This window comes from Ammospiza caudacuta, chromosome 1, assembly GCF_027887145.1.
Source record: "Ammospiza caudacuta isolate bAmmCau1 chromosome 1, bAmmCau1.pri, whole genome shotgun sequence".
Classification (NCBI taxonomy): Eukaryota; Metazoa; Chordata; class Aves; order Passeriformes; family Passerellidae; genus Ammospiza; species Ammospiza caudacuta.
The window spans coordinates 99,117,723-99,140,084 of NC_080593.1; the positions used below are offsets into that span (position 1 = coordinate 99,117,723).

The following is a 22,362-nucleotide window of genomic DNA, read 5'->3' on the forward strand; positions in this document are numbered from 1 at the left end:
TTTCATAGTGTCTGATAAATCTTTTAAAATAGTTTTTTACTCTCATTTTGAAAGAGGAAATTTTACATCTGAATACAAAAAACTCAACTAAGCTTAATATCATTGCAGTCTAAAGATTCTCTGAAATCAAAGTAATTCAGTCTTGAAAATATCAGAAGGAAATGCAGCTGCAATGTGTACATGTCACTAGAAAGGAACGTGAGTGGTTTGCTCTGCATAGGAATATGAAGTAGTATGAAAGCTTGTTGTCAGAGAGCTGAGATCACAGGTGAACATATAAATCATCCAGTAAATGTTACCTCTGGTGGCTCTGTGGAATAAGGGTACAGCTCTTGCATCAACAGAGCAGTCACCTGCTGTGGTATCAGTTCAATTTTCAAGGCATCCTCAGGAGTCTGCTGTGTGTGAGCAGAGTAGAAATACGTCACACCTAGGGCTGGCACAATTGCTGCTGTTTGCCTGTACTATATCAATACTAATATTCTTGATATCAAGAAGTAGAGGTGATGATGTAAGTAAGTAATTTCCATGAAGATGAGAGAATTTTGGTAATTCCCATGGCTGGAATGTTTAAAAAATTATTAAAAATTGTCTCTTCTTGTTTTCCGAAGCACACACAAGAGCTGTACAAGGAGAAATAAACTGTTGACAGCTCTTCTGATTGAGTGCTCTAATACACATTTTAATGCATTGTAGTTCTGTGTAGTAAAACTGTAAGAGAAAAGGATCAGAATCAAATTGATCCTCATGCGTATTTCTTAGAACAGTTGTCTTTGATTAGATGCCTGTAGGTGAGCTGCTGGTTTTATTCGTAGTGCTGTGCAATAAGGTACTTGCGCCTGATCTAGGTGAACAACCTTAGGGTCAATTTCTTAACTCTTTGCACACAAGGCATCCAACATCTGCTTGCTGTGGCATGTTTTTGTAGCTTCAAAATGATTTTGTAACAAGCATTGATTCTAGGTGCTTTCTGAGTGCGGGGATTGTTACTCAACAGGGAGTTGCACAAGTATTGCCACAATTTTAGACTTATTTAATCCTTTTTGAGACTGTGTAGTTTAACTTTTGGAAAAAAACTGAATTTGGTGGAAAGTATAGTTGAAGGTGGCTGTTGCTATGTCCACAAGTGGAAGGGTGGTTGCAAATTATACTCCTCCAATTGGTGGAAGCAAGATAAGTTTTTAAAAAGATCTGAGGTGAGGGAAAAAGTTCTGCAGTTGTTGTATTTTTAATCACTTCAGTAAACATCAGGTAAGTGTCTGCTTAGAAAGCACCTGCTTCTGGTAAGGTTCAATGATAGTAGACATTTACTTGTGTGGAATATGATTTAAAAACGTTTTGTAATAACTGCAGTATGATTCTGCACTTCTCGTTAGCCATTTCTTTCAAGCATTAGTATTTACAGCTCTTCATCCTCAATGCTTAATTTTTGCCTCTAAATTTTCTGTCAATTGTATGTGCATATTGAATGCATGCTACTTTTGGTGAAAGCAGACCAAGCATATCTGTCTAGAGGATTTCTCATGACATTTGAGTTGTGGCACATGAATTGGGAGGCTATCCTGGCACCCTGCAGCACCTCTGAAAGAAGTCTAAAATTGAATGATGTAGCTTAATAACAGCAAGCTTTTCCTTGTAAGCAAGGAAAGTAATCCATTTTAAACTAAGTGGTATTTTTTTCATTTGTTTTTGTGGCTTGAATAGTAAAACATGTTTAAAGATTAAGGTAGGAGAGGAAAAAAAGTCTTGGTTCACTTTGGCATGAACTCATTTCTTTCAGGTATTGCATCTGAATTTGGAGTGCGAGGCTATCCAACCATTAAGCTGTAAGTCGATCCTTCCTATTGAATTTCTATCAATGATTTCATGACAAAAAATTAAAAATAGCCCTGTCCATTTAGAAGTTTCAAACCCCTGTAATGTATAGTCCAGTACAATGTCACGTTAAATAAAGATTCAGTGGTTCTGAGTACTTTTTACTGTGGACATACTGGGGATTTTAGCAGGTTATTCTTTAAGCAAACAGAATTCCTAATAGGTGATAATAAGTCTTGTCAAGTTAGTTTTCTCAGAAAAGGAAGCAGAGATGTTCAACTTGATAATCTTTAAGGATGAAAATTTTCATGCCATATAGAGGAATTGAAAATTCCTCTGAATTTCCTAAATCTCTATGGATTTAAAGAAAGCCTGTCAGAATTAGTAAAACTGACTTGAATACTTTGCTAATGCAAGCATGCTACATCCCCTCTCAACAGAATACTGTAACCTGACCAACACTTCACTGAAGCATAATACATAAATTTGAAAGGTTTTGCAGATCATTTGATACATTTCAATTATAAAAAAGCATTAAATAAGTGTATATGCTTTCCTTTTACAAGGACTAATCGCTGAGTAGTATAGATGTTGAGTGGGTTGGGTTTGGTTTGCATGTGGGCCGTTTCATCATTTTAGGAAGGCTTTTTAATATGGTCATAAACAAGTGTTCTATGTGTTCTAAGTATTCTAAATTATCTGTCTGCTTACAAAGTGAGCACTGTGCACTAGAAGAAAGAATTGTAAAAGGATTTTATGTATTTCAACAAATCAGTGAATCAGGTACTGTGTAAATAAGCTTTTATTCCATAATTCCATTGTATCGCATTATTGAGTTTTATATTTTACTGACCACTTCTTTGGCTTATCACTGACTGTAAACATGAAGGTTGAGAAATATTATATGTACAAATGTAGTTTAGATGATTGCTTTTCTGTTCTTTTTTTGTCTGTCTAGCTTGAAAGGTGACTTGGCCTACAACTACAGAGGACCTAGAACCAAAGATGATATAATTGAATTTGCTAATAGAGTGGCAGGGTGAGTATACTCTTCTCAGAGACTGGTTCAGCTGACTTCAGACTTATGTGGGACTTTGAGGTGGGCCAAGACTTAGATAAAAAGAGCAAGATACTGAAATTAAAAACTATAACATAACATCCACAATGTACTATATGTGTGGCTGCATGGGAGACTGGTACTAAGTTAAGATTATTTATTTCTAAGGCCACATTTTCTGGGTGTTGTGCTTACATTCAGATTTTTCTCTCTCAAATGATGGAGACCTTACTGTGGCCTTCCACTGTATAAAGACATCTCCTAAGAAAGACAGTTTTTATCAAGGTCTGTACTGACAGGATAAGGGGAAATGATTTTCAACAGAAAGGGGATAGGTTTAGAAAAAATATTAGGAAGAAATTCTCTACTGTGAGGTTGGCAAGACACTGAACCAGTTGCCCAGAGAAGTTTTGGATGCCCCATCTGTGCAAGTGTTCAAGGCCAGTTTGGGTGGGGCACTGAGGAGCCTGGTCTGGTGAAAGATGTCCCTGCTCAGGGTGGCAGGGTTGGACCAGATGATCTTTAAGGTCCCTTCCAGTCTTGCCCAGTCTGTGATTCTGTCACCAGTAAAAGGCATGCATGTTTAAATCATAGCAGCATTTTGTAGTAAGATCTGAATTTCATATTTTCAGTGTCCTGTTTGATGAACCTAATATGTTACTTGGTTGGGGAGCGGGGTGGGAGGGAATGTTCATTTTTTCTTTTAGTATAAAATATAATAATAATAATTCTTTTAGTAATAAATAGAAAAACTAAATTAATTTTCTAAATTTTGGAATTTATTTTTTGAAAAACATTACAAAAAACTGTATGACATTTTCTTGTGAATTTTTATTTGTTTGGGTTTTGCAGGTTGCACAAACTGAGATTTTTCTATGTCTTTGTTTCCCTTTCCAGACCTCTCATCAGGCCACTTCCTAGCCAGCATATGTTTGAACATGTGCAAAAGAGACATCGTGTACTTTTTGTGTATGTTGGTGGTGAATCTCCTTTAAAGGTTTGAACCTTGATTAAATAAAATTACTTCTTTTGGCTATTTAGGGAGTCATTTTAAAAATCTTTCAAAAAACTGAAGTGCATGCTTGTAACAAATTCTTGGGGTTTTTTTACATTTATCTTTTACAATCTTATGCCATAAATATGTTTTCAAATTGCTCTTTGAAGATAAAGTATGTGACAAAGCTTTTGTTTGACACATACTAAAAGTTCAGAAATTAAAAAAACATTGTTTGTATTTTTTCAGGAAAAATACATTGAGGTTGCTTCAGAACTAATAGTTTATACATACTTTTTTTCTGCCTCAGAAGATGTGCTGCCTGAGGTAAGCTGTTTCCATTCCTACTGCTTCCCCAGAAATGGCATTTTTTTCCTCATCTATGTAATTTTGCTGTTTTGATGGCAGAGAGGTGGCTTCTTACAGTATGTTTGGGTTTGGTAGATATCTAAGTAATTACACTGAAACATGTAATGTTTGACTCTATATGGGAAAATAATACAACCCAAATACCAGTCTGTCATTGCTTTGTTTGAATTAATATGACTGAACAAGGCCAAAATACTTGTTCAGTCATATTAATAAAATTATTCAGAGGATGAGCAGTCAGTGTGGGCCACAGAACTTGCTCAAGAAAGTAGATGCTTGGATTTTTAGCCCAACAAGAGTTTTGCAGTTTTGCTCCCAACAGTCTTTTCACCAAACACTTTTAAAGCTAACTAGGAGGTTTGTAGCATGAATTACTGCTGTTTCCTTAGTCAGCAGAAGTAAGTGAAGAGGTAAGTTATTTTCATCTTGTACACTACAGCTGATCAACACATTAATCTGCCCCAGGCATCAGTCAGTCTAGTCCACTGGCTGCAGAATTCTCTTGTGGCTTTTTTTAAGGCTTCCGTGGTAAGGAAATAGTTTATAGTTCACCACAAGGGTGGAAAAAATTGATGTTACTGTAGTGAGTCTAACCATTGTTGCTTACTTGTTGTAACAAAATTAAAAGACTTTTTCATTTATTGTTATCTCCAAGTGAGACCTAAGTCTGCCCCATGCCTACTAATATGTGACTTTGATGTTACTTGGTGATTAATGGGGTAACAAGTAGCATAATTTGGTTTTTTGTTGTGGGGTTTTTTTAGGCAGCTGCATTTTACAACGCCATAAGTAGAACTGGCCTCTTTACAAATAGTGCATTGTTAGTTCTCCAGAAGCCTTGTCACCAAAGCTATATCTTAATTTAAATATTACTATTTGCACTTCAGCTCCAGTTGAGCAAGAAAAATACTGTTCAGTTGTGCAGTGGAAAGAGTAAAAAAGGCTGGAAGTCTTTGAGGTCCTGTGATCACACTGATGTAAGCAGTGAGCTTTTTTCCCCACAGAAGATAATTTCCCACCAGTGTCATTTCAGCTGAAGTAGTGATGGCGTTCAGTATTCTTTGGAGAGAAACAAAAATTGTTCAGAAATTTGTGGTTGTGAGCTGTGATGAGCCTTTGCATTACGCTGTTCACTGTTGTTAAATTAGGTTTTAGGCAAGTGAGAGAACAAAGCATCATCTGGGACTACCTTCTTGATTGTTCATATCAGCTACTATACTATTTATAAATTACTGCTTTTAACTTTCTTAACTTACAAGAAAGTTAATGCAGAATGACAGAAGGCATGTCATTTGGAAATGATGCTGTCCTTTACCTTTCCAAAACATCAGTAAATCAGATGATTCAGATTACATGATCAAAATTAAGTTTATGATGCAGTTCTTTCTTAAACCAGAATGCTGTTAAAATTTTATCTTAGAATGCTAGCAAGCTGTAAGAAATAGATGCGGTATTTTTTCTATGGCAGTTCACTAAAAACATGAGCTGAGTATAATTTTTTTGAGTTCTAAGAAGAAAGATTTTACAGCTTGTTTTTTTAGTATGTTTCTGGCCATCTTAAATACTATGTTTGGCATGGTAATACAGGCTTTTGTCTAAATTAGGTCTGTATGCGGCCCTGTGTGCTGAAGCTTTTTTATATTCCCATCAGTCTGAAGCACAGGAAATAGCCCAGATTTAGTGGCACATGTTACTGGTGGTACTATTTATTTACTCTGCAAAATTGAGTGTCCATTTAGTGGAGGCAGCAGTATGACAGGTATGCTGACAACAGCACAAATTGGGAACTGAAAGCATGATTGATAAAACCCTCAAGTTACAATTTCCTAGCTAGAGTCCATGTCCAATCCATAAACTGCTCATGCTACTGCAGATCTCAGTAAAAATCACATTTTTTTATGCTTTGTGAGATCCACTTTTCAAAAACATATTTATGTTGCATTATTTTTAATATACAGAAACTGATAAATTTATCTTGGTACATGTAGACAAAAAATATTTAGGTATACTTAGAGATTTTCCTCATGTACTACATTTACATGTTTTCAGATGGGCTTTTTTTTGCTTAAAAATCTTTTATCTTCCATGGATTGATTAAAACCTGACTCTTTCAGTATGTGACATTGCCTGAATTACCTGCTGTGATGGTCTTCAAAGATGGGACTTACTTTGTTTATGATGGTAAGTAAAAGTGGACATTACCTTAAGACAAGATATTTAAAGCATATATGAAGAAACTGGAGGAGTTGGGATTTTTTGAAGGGTATGTAGGGATACTTGGAAATTCTTCAGTTTTAGGATAAATAGCAGCTCTTTCTTGAAGGAAAAGAGATAAAACTTACTAGTTCTTCCACAACAAAATGCAAGGAATTTAGCATTGCAAAGAATTTTGCAATTTTGCATTTTGCAATGCAAGCAATACTGAAGTTGAAGTGGTGATGTTTGCTTTATGTTTTCAGTAAGATGTAGCTTCCAGTATTGCAGTTTTGCCTGCATTAACATACTTAGAAAAGTTACTGCTTCCCTCACTGTACAAATTCATCATATACATAGACTACTTTACCTGGTTTGTTCAGTGTGTAAGCTGTAGAAAGGCCACCTGAAACTAATAGTGTTTTATAGCATTGCTATTTCTACAGTGTGTATATATATAGGCAGTACCTAAGGCCAGTACACCTGCCACTGCTGTAAAAGTGTATATCTGTGTATCTGTGTGCACATCCACATAAAAGAATTATATTGTGCTCAGACTGTACCATCAGGCATGTTAGAAGCACGTACACGTACTCAGTTACATTGCATAGCCTGGGCTTGCATAACCACTTACTTTCAAAAGCATCTCCTCTTGATTCAGATTGTTTCAAATGCAAGTTTTCACTTTAAGTTGGAAGGATATCACTCAAGAGATCATTCTGCAGGTTTAATTTCTTAGGATAAGTAGTGGTCTTTGTGACCTTATAAATGGATGTACTTGTCTTCCTCTTGAGTGTGTTGTTTCCAAATAAAAATTCACTCTACAGCCTCCATGATTTGCATTTAATTCTTTTGATCTCTTTTAGCTGTTCAGGAGGAGGAAAGCTTGTCAGAGAAACACTTCTTTTGCTCCGTGGCCTGCTTGCTTTTTCCACACCTTCTAAAACAAATACAAAAACTGTAATAATTCAGGCCTTTAATTTGCTTTGTAAAAATTTTACTTTTTCGTAATGTACCAGAAATATTATTGGAAGTCAAATAATAAAGACGCATTTTAAGAGGCTGAATAAAGTTTTATGTGCAACTGTTAAAACTGGCAGAAATATGAAGACCTTGCTATAAGGAAAAAGTTATAGCAAAATGCACTTCATTGCTCTGACCTTTGTCTTGTTTTTGTTTGGGTTTTTTCCTTCTCTGTAGTAGGGGAAATGGATGCAGATCCATGGGATGTGTTGTGCTTGGAAATGCTTGCTGCTACCTCATGGCAGATAATTGTTAACCTGAAATTATTATATAAAATTATTGTTAACCTGAAATTATTATATAAAAATTCAGTCTATACAATAGGATTTAAGACAAATTATTTATTGTGCATTTTTTCACATAAAATGCAGCATATATGTATATATGTTTTACTTGTGGTTTAGATCTAATTGATGGTATGTATTAGAATTTAATTCTTAATAGGTTAACACATCTAGGATCTTAAACTAGCCTTCAGTAGATTGTCAGTCATACATGATTATTTGTTCATTTACATTCACAGTGCTGTTTAATGCATCTGCTTTTTCTTCATCTTTCTGTTTCATTTAAGGACTCTCACAAATACTGCTTTCTGTATTTTTGTATCTCTATTTGACAAGTTATGTACACACACCCCTTTAAAAGCAGGGTTTAAACCTGTTACTTTCTGCACTGGATCACAGTTAGCTTCTAATATAGTATCATTTATCCTTGATTTGGAAAATAAAATTATCAAATCAACTTTTCTTGCTTTTTTATAATATGCTTTTTTGTTCAGTGACTGAAAATAGCTTTAGAAGTTTTAAAACTTGAAATGCCCGTAGAAGTGTGATAATTGATGTAACAAAGGTAAAAGGAAAAATGGAAAAAAAATAAGTGATTGCCTCAGTAGTACTGAAATAGTAAATCTGATGGCCCATTTCTTAAAAAAAATTAATCTTTTTTTTTTTTATGTTAGAGTATGAAGATGGTGATTTGTCATCGTGGATAAACAGAGAAAGATTTCAAGGCTACCTTCATGTCGATGGCTTTACACTGTATGAACTTGGAGATACAGGTAAGATGCTGCTGCTGCTGCTAAACCATTTGACACTATGTACTAAACAGTAAGAAAAGTCAAAAGAGTACTAAGAACAGGTTTTTAAACTTTAGAAATTAATCAATATCAGATTAGAGCAGATAGTGGCAATCTTTTGTTGATGTTGGACTGACCTGTGACTAGAGGTTTCAAGCACAGTCTACACTAGTCCATTCCTCATAACATAAAAGTTAGTGTGTCGAATCCTGTGATAATCACAAAAATTAGTAGGACTTTCATTTAAGAGCACCTTAAATTTTGCATAAGTTTCATATTACCTCTTGGAATACAGGAAATTTTAAAACTAGATTTAGATGTATCAAATTTAGATTGCCCAGATATGTTGTGTCTAGGGGATTTAGATATCTTTGAAATAGATGTGGCAAGAAAGGGAGAGGAACATGTGTTGAAGTGGACTTTTCCCAGAAAACTTCAGCTTTCCTTTAGCAAAAGTTCTGCAGGTCAGATGAAAATTTTGAAGCCAGGTGACCTCTGGAAAAGACACATGACTTGTACTGTTCTTAAGGTGTATACACACTGAGCTACCAGTGGAAATACTCTTAAGTGTTGATTTTTCCAGACCAGGACATCTTATCATCTGTATTCCATTTCAAAATACTTAGATTCAATCAACACTGAGTTCTTTCAGGTTTTAAAGAATATGAAGTATCTATGTTCTTACATGTTTATAAAGCTAATATTGTGACACCTACATTTTGAACCGTTATTTACAGAAATGCTGTTGTGAGTTGTTTAAATATAATGTATTTCTTCCTGTTACATTTTTGACTAACAATTCCTCAAATAACTGAAAAAACCCAACAAAACCCAAAACTTTTTTAATACACTGGAGAAGCCATTATTTACTTTAAAGAGCTTTATGTATTAACACATAGTACCTGGAATTTATTTACATAGTCTGAAAGGCATTAGTTGTCTACTGGTGTATTTATTAGGTGTCATCTTAGGGTGGAAAGAAATGGGGAAAAAATGAGAATTGATGTATGGAAGTAGTGGAATGGGGAGAAGCTACTGCTTTTTCACAAGGAAGTATGGGAATGAATCATAAGTCTTGCCCTTAAAACCCTTCAGTATTACTTGAACAAGAGTGACGTTTTATTTTTGAGGGGAATGCTTCCTGTGGCATGGTGATAGGTAGGAGCTGAGCAATTGTCTTGACTGGGAGTGTTTTGTGTGAATTGTGGCCTCCGGAGAGAACTGAAAAATCAGCCCTCTGGAGCCTTGGGTTAATATGGTTGATGACTGACTGCACTGTTAACAGATCTACTTTCCTAACTGCAAGGCTTTGATCTGGAGAAACTTTGGGCAGCTTTATAAGCATACCTTTATCTGATTGACCATACTACTCTTTGGGTTTGGAGGGTTTTTTTTCTTTTAATCAGAAAAGCTTCACAAAGTCAATCTTGAAGAGATTGGTATATTCTAGTGTTGACATTTAAGCTCCTCTGACAGAGGGTTGTGAACTAAATTTTGTTTCTGATGTCATGAATTCTGGGCTATGCCAGTAAATTTTCCATTTTTTTTTCTAATGCTCACAACAATATGAAAAATAATTGTTATTAAATCCATACAATAGTGATTTAGTCACTTATAATCAGTTTGTAATTGGTGCTATATAATACAGGTCTCCATAGCCTCATATTTAGCTATATGTAAATATGCAGCTTGAGTAGGAAATGAATTCTTATCTGCATTTTCTCCCTTTTGACTTCTTTCTATAGATAGACTTTTCATGCAATGCTAGTGGTGTGGCATTGAGCTCCATCTTAATTTATTTTCAGTAGCTCTAAGACCACAGCTTGGTCAGCTTGAAGAGGCTCTTTGGCTGTGATTCTTGTTTATACTTAGAAATCAATTCCTGTCCCTGGAAAGTACCTGATCTTCTAAGTTGACGTATTTCCCATTGGAGAATGTGTTTCTTTTTAAATGATTTCAAGAATTTTATTCCTTATTTTAGGAAAACTTGTGGCTATTGCAGTCATTGATGATAAAAACTCTTCAGTGGAACATACCAGGTACAGAATTAAGTATTGGTGACACTATGGGAGAGATGTGCTGGTATGACATAGGGAAATTTGGAAGTTGCTTAAATATTTAGAAATATAGGTTAAATTAGTGGGTTGAACTTGTAAATGTTCTGACTTAGTGTACTAATTTTACTTAATTTATGGCTTGGTTGAAGCGCATGTGAGTTCACTGAGATGGTGGGAGTTCCTGTATCACTTTTTTGCCATTTGTTAATGGGATCACAGGAGCAAATGGTGATCTCATAGCTTTTAAAAGCTGTTGTGTCACCTTTTAAACAAAGACAAAAGCGCTTGAGTTCAGATGACTTTGAGATGAACTCAGTGAGTTTAAACAAATGACTGTACTTCAGTTCACTCACATTGAAAATTAAGCTAGTGATGCGTATGTATTAGTTGTCTGTGGAACTTTAAACAAGGGATGTTTTTGCTGGGGTTGGGGTTTGCCAAAGAGACTGAGAGGAGCAAGACCTTCCCTCATCCCATTCTGGGTGCATATACAGACTAAAACAATTCTGTTCAGGTACTGTGTATGCTATTTTCAACCTTTAGGAACTAAGCAAGATGAACAAGGTGTTTTTTAATAGTCCTTTTTGCTGATGAGGTATGAGTTGCTGCTTACTGGGGAAATCTCAATGTTTATTGTTTGTATTTAGAAGGATTTTATCCTGGATATCCATGCCAATTTTTTTCCTTTCAGATTAAAGTCTATTATTCAGGAAGTTGCCAGAGATTATCGGGATCACTTTCACAGGTAGGGACTCTGGGACACACATGGGACTCTGATGTTTTAATACTTCTTCTGCATTAATCTTTCTAAGACAGCAGTCACTTTTTTTTCCTAAGTGAAAAATGTTACAGTGCACGCTTTTATATTTTTATACTGATATTTAATAGAACCATTTCATTAACTGACTGTGTTTGATAATGCTGTGTTCTAGATCATCACTTTTTTTTAATTACATTCCTGAGTGTGTGCTCTCATTTTCAATTATAGGAAAAATATTAATGGAGAAGTTTTGCTGAAACCCACTATTGCGTTTTCTTCTTCATAATTTCATTTTTAACTACTTATCTTTCAGGGATTTCCAGTTTGGCCATATGGATGGAAATGATTACATTAATAGTTTACTAATGGAGTAAGTAAATTCTTATTTGAATATTCTTTCTTCAGTTGTATTTGTTACCAAATGTATTTAATTGATAATAATCTTACAGAAAGTTCTTGGCTTTCATGACTTAAAAAAAGCGCACTGTCATCAGAATTCAGCCTGTACTGTAGTATCAATTAATTGTTAAATTAAATTGTATAAATACGTAATTTAATGTTAGATGTTTAGCTTACTGATAATGCTGATTAACAAAGCTTATCTTTTAGGTCTACTTTGTTAAATTACTGTTAGAGTTGTGAGGCTTTCATTCTTGGTGTATCTTTATGTCATGCATAGAAATGCACTTCAGCAGAGAAGCATAGCGTGCGTGGAAGATGCTGTCTGCACTTGATATGTACATGGTATATTTTGAAATATATAAGTGGTTTAACAAGATGCTTGACAGTTGCCCTTACTATGATCCTTTTCTAAAACATGCATAATTAGAGAGTTGAGTTGCTTGGCATTTGTAGTTCACTACTTCTTCTCCTCTGGCCTTTGGAGGTCTGAAAGACAGGAAAACCAGGAGTCAGTATTATAATTCTTGAAGCTTTCCAAATCCATCTCTCGGGGATCAAAACATTAATTAAGCATGTGTTCATGATCCTTAAAGATTCTAGAAGCTTCATATGGACCCAGAAGCACAAGGTCTGTATTTCTCTAGAATGTCTGTAGATTAACTCCTGCTTTAAAAACTATTCTCTCCATAAAAATTATGTGATTTGATTGAACTAGTGCTTTATAATTGCCAAAAGTGAGACCTCCCTCACTTCATTAATTGCTTCTCCTGTGCAGGCTCTTATGTCTGTCTGCTGAGCTCTTTCATCCTGTTTATCTGTCAGAAAAGTGTCTGGTTTTTGTCTGAGCAAGTAGGGAAGTTATTTTGCTGATTCAACAATGTTTTCCCTTCTGCTCTGCTGAGTACCCGCACGGATGTGCAGAGAAACAGGGAAGGGAGATGAGATACCTGGGAGGAAGGAAATTAAGGGAAAAAAGACAGAACTGCCACTTGGAGTGGAAGTGATCTAGTGGCAAGGTCTGTTCAGCTGGTTTGTTTCACTGAATCTGCAAAATGCCTGATTTTATTATTTGTAGTATATGGAAAGTTCTGGTTCAAGTACTCACCGGCTTTTAATTATTTTCTAAACCCAGTGTATACCTTTCAAGCATGAGTAGGAATTTGCAAAAGAATGCAGCAAATAATGTTCAAAGTAGTGGCTCTTCATGTGGCTACATGAATAATTTGAGTTAAAAAAAAAAAAAGTATTGCAACTGCTTCAGTTTGTCACCAGGTGGCAGCAAGTAGAAATAGAAAAAATCTGAATAATGAGAAATGTATCACGAAACACTTTTTACTGTGCTAGATGCACATAGGAACAAATTCTGATTTCTTTACAAAGGACAAAATATTGTATGATTTCTGGGGATAGAATAAGACCTTGAAAAAAGTACATTTATGAACTTGACTGTTACTCCATTAGTAGACATTATAATTCTTCTGTCTTTTCAGCAGTATATGAACATGCTTTTGTTGGATTAGAAATGGTACATTTGCAACCATGCACAAAAGAAAAAATCAGAATATTATGTATTTTAATTAAAATACATAATTTTGCCTAAAATTTTACTTAAAAATGCATTTCGGTATTTTACTGAAAGCAAAAATACAGTTAAGGTGTGTAATATCACTGTCAGGTATGTAGAACTCTCCTCTGCTCTTGAAAGTAACACATTAAATGTGCTTTTGTGAACTTCTGTATAGCATAAAGAATCTGTACATGGAGGTTACCTTTCAGCTGCTCTACCCAATTCCAAGAACATCAGTTACCAGACTGTTAAATGCAACAGAAATACTGCATCTAAAAAGTAAAACTTGTTCTGTTTTGCTGGAAGGACATATTTTGGCAGGAATTGGGAACTTGTTACCAGATGCTTGCAGAAACAGTGACTTGGTTAGAGGGCCTTCTACTTAGATTTCTTCTTTGTCCCTAGTAAGAAGAGAATAAAAATTTCAAGGGGAAATATTGTATTTATTGACTCTTATGTTGCAGGTTGCCTTGGTGTACAAAGTTGTGTTATTTGGTTGTTTTTTCTAAAGTTGTATTGAAAAGATGGCATTATTTTGCTATCCCTGTAATTGCCCTTACGGTTTTTGAGGTGTCACCGTGGTTTCAGCTTCAGTATTAGGAAGAGAGTCTGCTCCTTAAATCTTTAAGTATTCAGCTTTCTAGAAGTTCAGAAAATTGGCATATATTAATAAACTTTTTCACTTTTAGGTTTGCATTTGAATTTAAATCAAAACCAAAAGCCCCACCTAAAATGTGAGAGAAAATTTAGGATAATTTCAGTGATTCCAAAGAAGAATGGACATCTTGAGTAAATAACCATTATTTTCATTAAATAACTTACTATGAATTGATAGCCACAGATAAGACTGAAATCATCATCAATTTTACATGTAGTACAAATGTAAATGGATGGGGCACATTAGACAAGGGTGAAAAGGTAGAAAAAGGAGGTTTGCATCGCTTCTGCTGTGAAGGAAATACTTGAATTCATTATTGACAGAATTATAGAAAATTGATAAAGACTACAGATATATTGTGCAATATATTGTGTAATATATTTAAATCTTTCTTTTTGAACAGTGTACTTTTGCAGTATTAAAATTTCTTAACCTGATCTTATTTTGAATTTAGTGCTAAAGCAAGCAGGAGATTAAACTGGTTTGTGGCCAGAGATAATGTCTAACATTTTTTTCTTTCCACTTGTGATGTATGTGCACATGAAAGTTAACTGCTGAGTAATAATTCTTTAAAAACTCTGTTCCTCATAAACCATATCTAAAAGAGCTGTAGAAAAGCTATGCTTGGCATGGTTTCTTCTTTCAACTGGACCAGCAGATGTTGATTGGTAAAGGTGATCAGTTAGACAATGATTGTGTGGGATTAAATTTTTGAGTTACACTTCTGCCTTTGTTAACTGAAATACTTAATGTATTTTGTATACAAGGCTGCTATTTGTGATCTCCTACCATTTGCAAAGTCATAAGGTGCCTGATTTTCTGTTGCTCTGGGTATGTAAAATGCTGTAAGCTTCAATAGTGTCACTGACAGAGATGTGAAGGAAAACAATATTAGTGAGAAATGTGCCCATACCATTCATGTCCATACCATGCTATACCATAGCTTTTCTCTTGCTTTCTTGTTTTTAAAGAATTACTACAAAGAGCACATATGAAGATTAATAGATTACCTTTTGAAATGATGTAGGGATTACTTGAGTTGGAATATTTTATATGGTAGTTTTTTAAATAGATAAACTGTCTCTTTTATGTTTCCAGTGACTTGACAATCCCTACTATTGTTGTATTGAATACCTCCAATCAGCAATATTTTCTACCAGATAGGCACATTGAGAGCACAGAAGACATGGTTCAATTTATTAACAATATCCTGGATGGTACAGCTGAAGTAAGTCTTCATAGTGGCTTGGAATATATTGGTTAATGTTTATTTCCTTAGATGCCAAAATAAGGAAAAAATTTGTTACTCTGATATTTATGTGTGTGTTTAATATTCCTGTCCTGTCTTACTCTTGGGTGCTGTCACTGAATATGTGATTGTAAATTCTGCAGTCATGCTCTTACATGTTGTACAAAGCAAGCTTTCTTTTGTTTATAGCATAATGGTAGACAGCTTCTTTTGATATTCCTTTTGCTGGTGCAGTTATAAATGGAGAGATTTTTATTCATCTCCTAGTTTGCATTAAATGCATTTGTTTAAAATTTTGAATGATAGTGCATAATTGAACTGCACCTTTTCTTTTGGGTGGAAAATTAATAAATCAAATAGCTGGAGGAATTACAACTTCAGAGTCAAAAAGCCAGTATTATACTTGCTTTGGATGTTAAAAATGGACATGAGCTTCAGCATCAATTAGACTCTAATTGTATGTCTCTTTCTGGTTGAAACAGCAAATGTAATTGGTTTCTGTCTGATTGGTTTTTTTTACTTAGAGAAGAATCATTTGTGATGCCTTGTGTTTGTTGCTGTATTGTCAGTTAGGTCTTTCTATCTTTTGTTTGCAGTATCTCAGCTAGAGTAATTAAGGTCAGTCTAAATTCACATCTCTGTACAATACAAAAATACAAAAATGACTTCATTTAAGCTGTCTGTATTTAAGGTGTCTGTAGACATAAAATTGTGCTACTTTGGCTGCATTCTCTGCCCAAAAAATTGTGCAGCTCTTGAGGAATGAGAGTCTTCAAAGTATGCTGGTAAACAATTAATAGGATGCAGACTTTCTGAACCACAGAAAAGTTTCTGAGCAGTCTGGCTTTCCAACTTCTCTTCCTTGGGAAGTGTTGGATTATTCACCTGGATGATACTGTTATTCTCTAAGACTCTATAGGTAACTTTTTGCAAGTCATCTTTGTGGACTTCTTTTGCTGTTTGAGGGGGTTTTGGTCAGATCATGTGCTGATGAGTTGACTTCCAAATATGAGTTTGTTTCTCTGGCTGCCAAGGAAGGTGAAAACCAGTCCTGTTGAGTAGACAGACTGCCTTGTGGTTCATGTAGTTATTTTGAACACTGCTGAATTAGGGGGCAGTGTAGGTATAGCCTGTCATTGCTTGACACAGGTTTTATTTATTACACATTCGTATCTTCTCTTTGCTTAGTTCTTAGATGTTTCTAACTGTGCTGTCATAATCCATAAGTGGATATTCAACAACTGCAGTAAAGTTCAGAAGAACTTCAGAAGAAGTCTGCAGTTTGACCATTGTTACATGGTACAGTTGCTAGTTTTTGTTAGTGTTTCTTTATCATAGGAGAGAGAGTGTCAGCCCATTGTCCAATTGGCACTGATTGTTTAAAACAATTGTGAGAGACCTTTTCATGAGACTGCTGAATAATCTCTGTCTAGGCTTGCCAAGTGGGAGTGTCTGGGCATCATGAGATATAAGAATAATTACTTTTCATTTCCTTCTAAAGGGACTTAAGATTGCAAGGTCTGAAGAATGAACTTTTGGAATCATAACTGAAAAGTGTCAGCAGTTTTGACATGGTTCCATTTGAAATTTCAGGCACAGGGTGGTGATGGACTTCTGCAAAGAATCAAGAGAATAATCTATGATGCCAAGTCTACTATAGTGGTAAGTTTTATTTTTCATTGAATTAGATGGTGCCCTTGTCAGTCAGGATACAAACACTTCCATAGAGTATTAAAAATATTTTTTATATGAGTTGTTTTTATTGTATATATTGTGTATGTATTATAGGTATATGTATAGGTTTAACCCAACTTCATTAAAGTTTTTAATAATATGTGTGATAAATATTCAACATATCTTAGTTTCTTCATTTTTCACTGCTTTTCTGTATGCCTGACATGTATTTTAAGGGATAGAACAGAGAGAATTCAAGGTCTTTTCTTTGACCCTTTTGACATCCTTACCTGAAACTGGATACCACTTCACTGTTCTAAGTAATGTTGCATTTTTGTTTAATTACTTAGAGCGTAAGGGATTAAATACTACTCTTTGTGTAGTTTGAAAGCAAACATTTTTACTATCTTTCTCATAAGTTAATTATGCTTAACAAAATTTTGTTGGGAAGATGTACACAAATCCATTTCTTTTCTTGTCCTACGCAAGCAAATAAACCTATGTGAATTTAAGTTGAAATTCACTTGCTTCTAAATGAGTGTCTTCCAAACTTTTGTGAAGGTAAAGTGTTTAGCCATCAGTTTCTGAAAACATTGGTCCTTCTTCCTGTGCCATTAAGCTACTCCTCAACAGGAAGCTCTCCAGAATTTTTTTGCAGACTAATTTTTGACAGGAAGACACAAGTAAGAGTTGAAACTTTTTTCTTCAAAGTGGATTTTAACGCCCTTAGAACAGTTGTTTCTAAAACTTCAAAGAATGCATAGGATATGCAGTTGGCATGTAAATATTAACTATCCCAATGCAATATTGTAATACTGAATTTGTGTCATTTTTTATGAACTTATAGTAGAAATTGCTGAAGTTGAGGGCTCCTTGCCATTTTTACAGAAGAAAGCAAACAGACAAACCTTATAAAAAACCCCAGAAAGCAACAGCAATAATAAAACCCAAAACCCAAACCATACAAGCAGAAAAATCAAAATAACGTATCCATTAGGATGAGAGGACACAGTCTTGAGTTGTGCCAGGGAGGGTTTAGGTTGGACATTAGGAGGAGGTTGTTAACAGAAAGGATGATTGGGCATTGAAATGGGCTGCCTAGGGATGTGATGGGGTTCACCGTCCGTGCAGGTGTTTAATGAAAGACTGGATGTGGCACTTGGTGCTGTGCTCTTGTTGGTGATGTTGTGTCATAGGTTGGACTTGATGATCTGAAAGGTCTTTTCCAACCTAGTTGGTTCTTTGATCCCTCTAAAAAACACTGATTTTAATTTTGGGTGTTTTTTGAATAAATACACAGAGTGATAAGAGAAGTAATGCAGTAACTTTCTATATTCACTGAAAGTGGTTTTTACTTTCTATTTCAACAGTCTGTGTTCAAGAGTTCACCACTGCTGGGATGCTTTCTCTTTGGGTTACCCCTGGGGGTCATCAGCATCATGTGTTATGGAATCTGCACAGCTGATACAGAGGGAGAGGTGTTTGAGCATGAGGGAGCCAAAAAGGAAAGTGGCGATCGAGAGCTCACAGATGAAGGCAGTGAGGAAGAACAAGAGGAGGAAAAGAATGGAAAATACACAGAACTTTCAGATGGAGAGCTTAAACAGAAAGACATTATGGAAAAGAAAAAAGACTAACTTGTTTAGCAAGAGAATTCTCTAGAATTTCCAAATAGACTTATTTATTGGCGATTGTCATTTATTGGTTATCTTCATGAAAGAGGATCGTTTTATCTGCATAATGGTAGTTTTGACTTGCATGTATTCACATTTTCTCAGAAATTGACAGAAAAAAATGGATGTTCTCTTAATTGTCCTTAGTAGATTAACAAAGAGCAATTTAAACTGAAGAAATTTTCAGATACAGTTCTATACCATTTTTGTAAGAGTTTTGAATTGTTCATTTCCAAAACAGAGATAATGTTACTTGACCTTACTATATGTGATGAACTGCTATTAATATAGCCCAGCTATGCACTGAGTCATAGAAAAATTAAAGCTGAAAACAAGGAAAAGTTAAGAGAGCTGTAAAGTGTTTTAGAGCCTGATAGCTGAAGACAACTTAAAAGTTTCCTAAGAAGTCACATGTTCTACCTGTTGCACATTAGTATGGGAAAAGAAAAACAAAACCAAAACAACAAACTTCTGTTTCCTCAAATTAAATGTAAATTTTTGGGAATTGGAGGACCGTTCTACCATAGCAGTCAAGAATGTTTACTAGATACAGAATATGGGAATTATATGCTGTTTATTAGTGCTTTAGCAGCTAAAAATATTGGAAAATTATGTTAAAAACCTTTTAAAACATGATTGCCTGGTAATTACTTTCTGTGAGTGCTTGCACACTTAGAGTGCAAAAGCTCTGTAAGATTTCTGAATCCACAGCACAGCTTGATAAAGGAAGACATCAATATGAACACCTTCCAACTATTTGTATAATTCTCTAATGACAAGCTTTATGAATGGTGTTTATTTATTTTACAGTGTATACTTGAGATTGTTATATATCTTTGAAATAGGTAGTTTTGTTTGAGACTGTTACCTTCTCTGTAGGAGGGAGTTAATGAAGCTTAATATTAACATTGGTAAAGATTGATCAGTATAAAGCATGTTTGTTACCTGTTTCATCATAAAAGCCACTTTTAATACAAACCTGTGACTGCAAAAAGGACTAATTTGTGTCCGGGGCTAAAACTCTCCAATGGTAAGCTATAAAGCAGCCTTTGGCATCAATGCCTTGAAAAGTACAAAAACCAAACTTATATTACTCCACCTCAAACTATTCATGCTGGGTTTTTTCATTTTATTTCTCTTTTTTTTTAAGGGTATATTACTGCATAATACAAAATATTATGTCCTCCTTATAAGGCAGCTTGATCACATAAGAAATCGCTATTTAGTGCTACAGCACTAAATTAAGGAATTTTAAGTAGTAACCATGAGTAAGTTTAAATAGACAAGTTCTATGTTTGAGTAAATTTGATAATGCTGTAGAATTACAACCAGGGAAAATGTATTGCATTCTTCTTCCCTGTGGGAAAGAAACTTGTTTCTTCTATTTAAGTAGCTTGGTAACAGCTGGCTTCAGGTTGCCATGCAGAGTACCTTAAGTAGATCTCTGACTTGAAAGATTTTGGTTATCAAACATTATAAACAACATGTAAAGAGATTAGGAATTTAAAAAAAAAAATTCCATGTCTGATTATGAATACAAACCTTTTCCTTTTTGAAGGAAAGATTATAAGTTTGGTCATAGAAACTGAGTAGCAGGTATCTGATATGGTTTTTCTCCCATTTTTTATATTTTCTCTGTTTTCTTTCTATGAATTGCCTTTTTTACATTTTTCTCATTATAGCCAGTTGTACATAGTGACCTTAGTTTTCTTCCTTTTTGTTGAGGTTTTATTTTGTTGAGGTAGAACCTTTAGGAGGTGTAAGTTTAGCATATACATGAGGAATAGGTGCTTAAAAATGTTTTTAGAAAGGGGTATTTTCTTTAATGGCATTGAACTCTGAGCAATTTATTGAAAAAAATTTTAAAAATCATTTAATGAAAAACTTGTAAATTTCTTTGGACTTCTGCACAACTCGGTGCTGATTAGTCAAAATGTAGGACTATTAAGACAGTAGTATCTTTTCTTTGTCTCTTTTCTTAAGATTTCAGTACAGATCAGTTGCATATTTAATGTTGGCTCAGGCTGGAAACCTGCAGCATTTGACTTAAAAGAAAACCTGACGTGGTCACTGGAACCGTGCTGTTCTTTCTCTGGAGTGTAAGGAAAAGAAAAAAAAAATGCTTGAGTTCTGCTGCTGAACTGTTTCAACGTGAAGCCTTCTGTTTTTGTGGTTATTTTTGTTTGTGTTTATAGTCATTAGTAGCCAGTTGACTAGCTGGGAAGTATTCTGAGAAGTGGACCTGAATAATGATAAATACTGTGGTAGAAATGGATCACACTGGGATCTGTTCAAACTGAAGCACTTAATAGCTGGAGTTAGGAGGGAAGCCTGTGTGTCAGTCACTTCTGAACTCTTAATATCTATCAGATGTGTACTGAACAGTTGAAAATTAGACTTGAAATGTACTGCTGTTTTCATCAAATCCTTCCCCAAGCTACACTGAATAAGTCGTGGGGAGAAAAAAAGGGGGACAGGTCATATACTGGGTGTCAGAAGTGATATGAAATTAAGGTGTTTGCTGTGGTCACTCAAGTAATCTAGAATGCTGTCTGAGGAGGGGCATTTTATTTCTTTTCTTCAGTCTCTAGAGGTTTCTTAAAGCAACTTCACTGTAATAACTTTGGATTCATAAAATAATGCTGCTTTTTTAAGTCAAGTGTAAGCCTTTTGTTTTTCTGTAATAAAAAGGACATAAAAGAGCTTGTTTCCTTTGGATTAATTTACAGTGTCAAGCTTAGATGTTACATGTTGTGTAGGAGGCTGTTTCCTGGGATGTTTGCACTTTAGGCCCCCAGTCTTTCAGTGCAGAAATGCAGCTGTTATTCTTCAGGATTTTGAAAATACTCTCTAGAGGTAGGAGTTTATATTTGCTTGTCTGTGATTCAGTGAGCACTCTAGCAGTGTAACAAAAATGAATCTCCGAAAAAGCAGTTTTAAAGTACCAGACCTACAGGAGTTTCTGTAGCAAAGGGAACCTGAGTCAGCCTGTCCTAGCTTACATTTCCTTCTGGAAGCACTTGAGTAGTCCTGGCACTTGGACGTGCTCAGTCTCATGCTGCTTCGTTGTGTGCCTGGGCTGCTTTAACAGCTCTTGTCCACACTGTGGAGCTCACTGCTCAAAGGACGGGCGGATGGCACTCTCAGACATGTGCTGTGATGAAGATGGCACAAAAGTGCTTAATTCTCATGAAGTACTTAAGTAAAAGGTTCAGCTTGCTCTGTTTTGGTCTAGAACTGCTTTACCTTATTCCTCTTGTGTTGGCATGTTTGGAGAAGGAATTGTATTTGGAGGAGTAGGAGGGTGGAGGATTGTTCTATGGACAGCCAAAAGCTCAGGTCAGTGAAAAGGGTGCAAAACCAGAATGTGTTTCCATTAAGCTGTTGAAATCTCCTGAGACTCCATATATTTCAGGCTGTATTATCCTGTGACAGACTGTACTGGCTCTCAAATCTTCTCGGGGAGCAAAGCCACTTTCTGCACTTTTGTTCCCATCACCGAGCACATCTCTAACAGATCGAATCACCCTGAGCTTTGTTGCTGGAACCAACAAAGCCACTTTTGACAGTATTGTGCTGAATGCTTTGTTGGGCTCCTGGGAGGTTTTCCTTAGCTCTCTAGGCAGTGTACGTGTTCCTGAAACAATTCTCTGATTTCTGAAATTTTAACCATTTTAAAGTATTACTGTGCATATATACAGTTTATGCTGACATAAAGCACCATTTAGCTGCTGATGTGAACTCTCCTGTTCCTAGCAAACTTCCTTCTGCTTATACACTGAGTAGAGAAAAATGC

At 35.3% G+C, this 22,362-nt stretch overlaps 1 protein-coding gene across 1 annotated transcript in view; it reads left to right on the forward strand.

The window, feature by feature from the left end:
• Positions 1 to 21,249, forward strand: part of TMX3 (thioredoxin related transmembrane protein 3) — a 33,372-nt gene extending 12,123 nt beyond the window's left edge. The window contains exons 7-18 of the mRNA XM_058804861.1: positions 1,781 to 1,826; positions 2,774 to 2,854; positions 3,770 to 3,869; positions 4,116 to 4,193; positions 6,350 to 6,416; positions 8,410 to 8,508; positions 10,508 to 10,565; positions 11,275 to 11,328; positions 11,657 to 11,713; positions 15,069 to 15,198; positions 16,813 to 16,881; positions 18,264 to 21,249. Coding sequence (XP_058660844.1) covers positions 1,781 to 1,826; positions 2,774 to 2,854; positions 3,770 to 3,869; positions 4,116 to 4,193; positions 6,350 to 6,416; positions 8,410 to 8,508; positions 10,508 to 10,565; positions 11,275 to 11,328; positions 11,657 to 11,713; positions 15,069 to 15,198; positions 16,813 to 16,881; positions 18,264 to 18,530 — 1,106 coding nt within the window. The 3' untranslated portion in view covers positions 18,531 to 21,249. The remainder of the gene's footprint in view (positions 1 to 1,780; positions 1,827 to 2,773; positions 2,855 to 3,769; positions 3,870 to 4,115; positions 4,194 to 6,349; positions 6,417 to 8,409; positions 8,509 to 10,507; positions 10,566 to 11,274; positions 11,329 to 11,656; positions 11,714 to 15,068; positions 15,199 to 16,812; positions 16,882 to 18,263) is intronic.
• Positions 21,250 to 22,362: the final 1,113 nt, after the last annotated feature.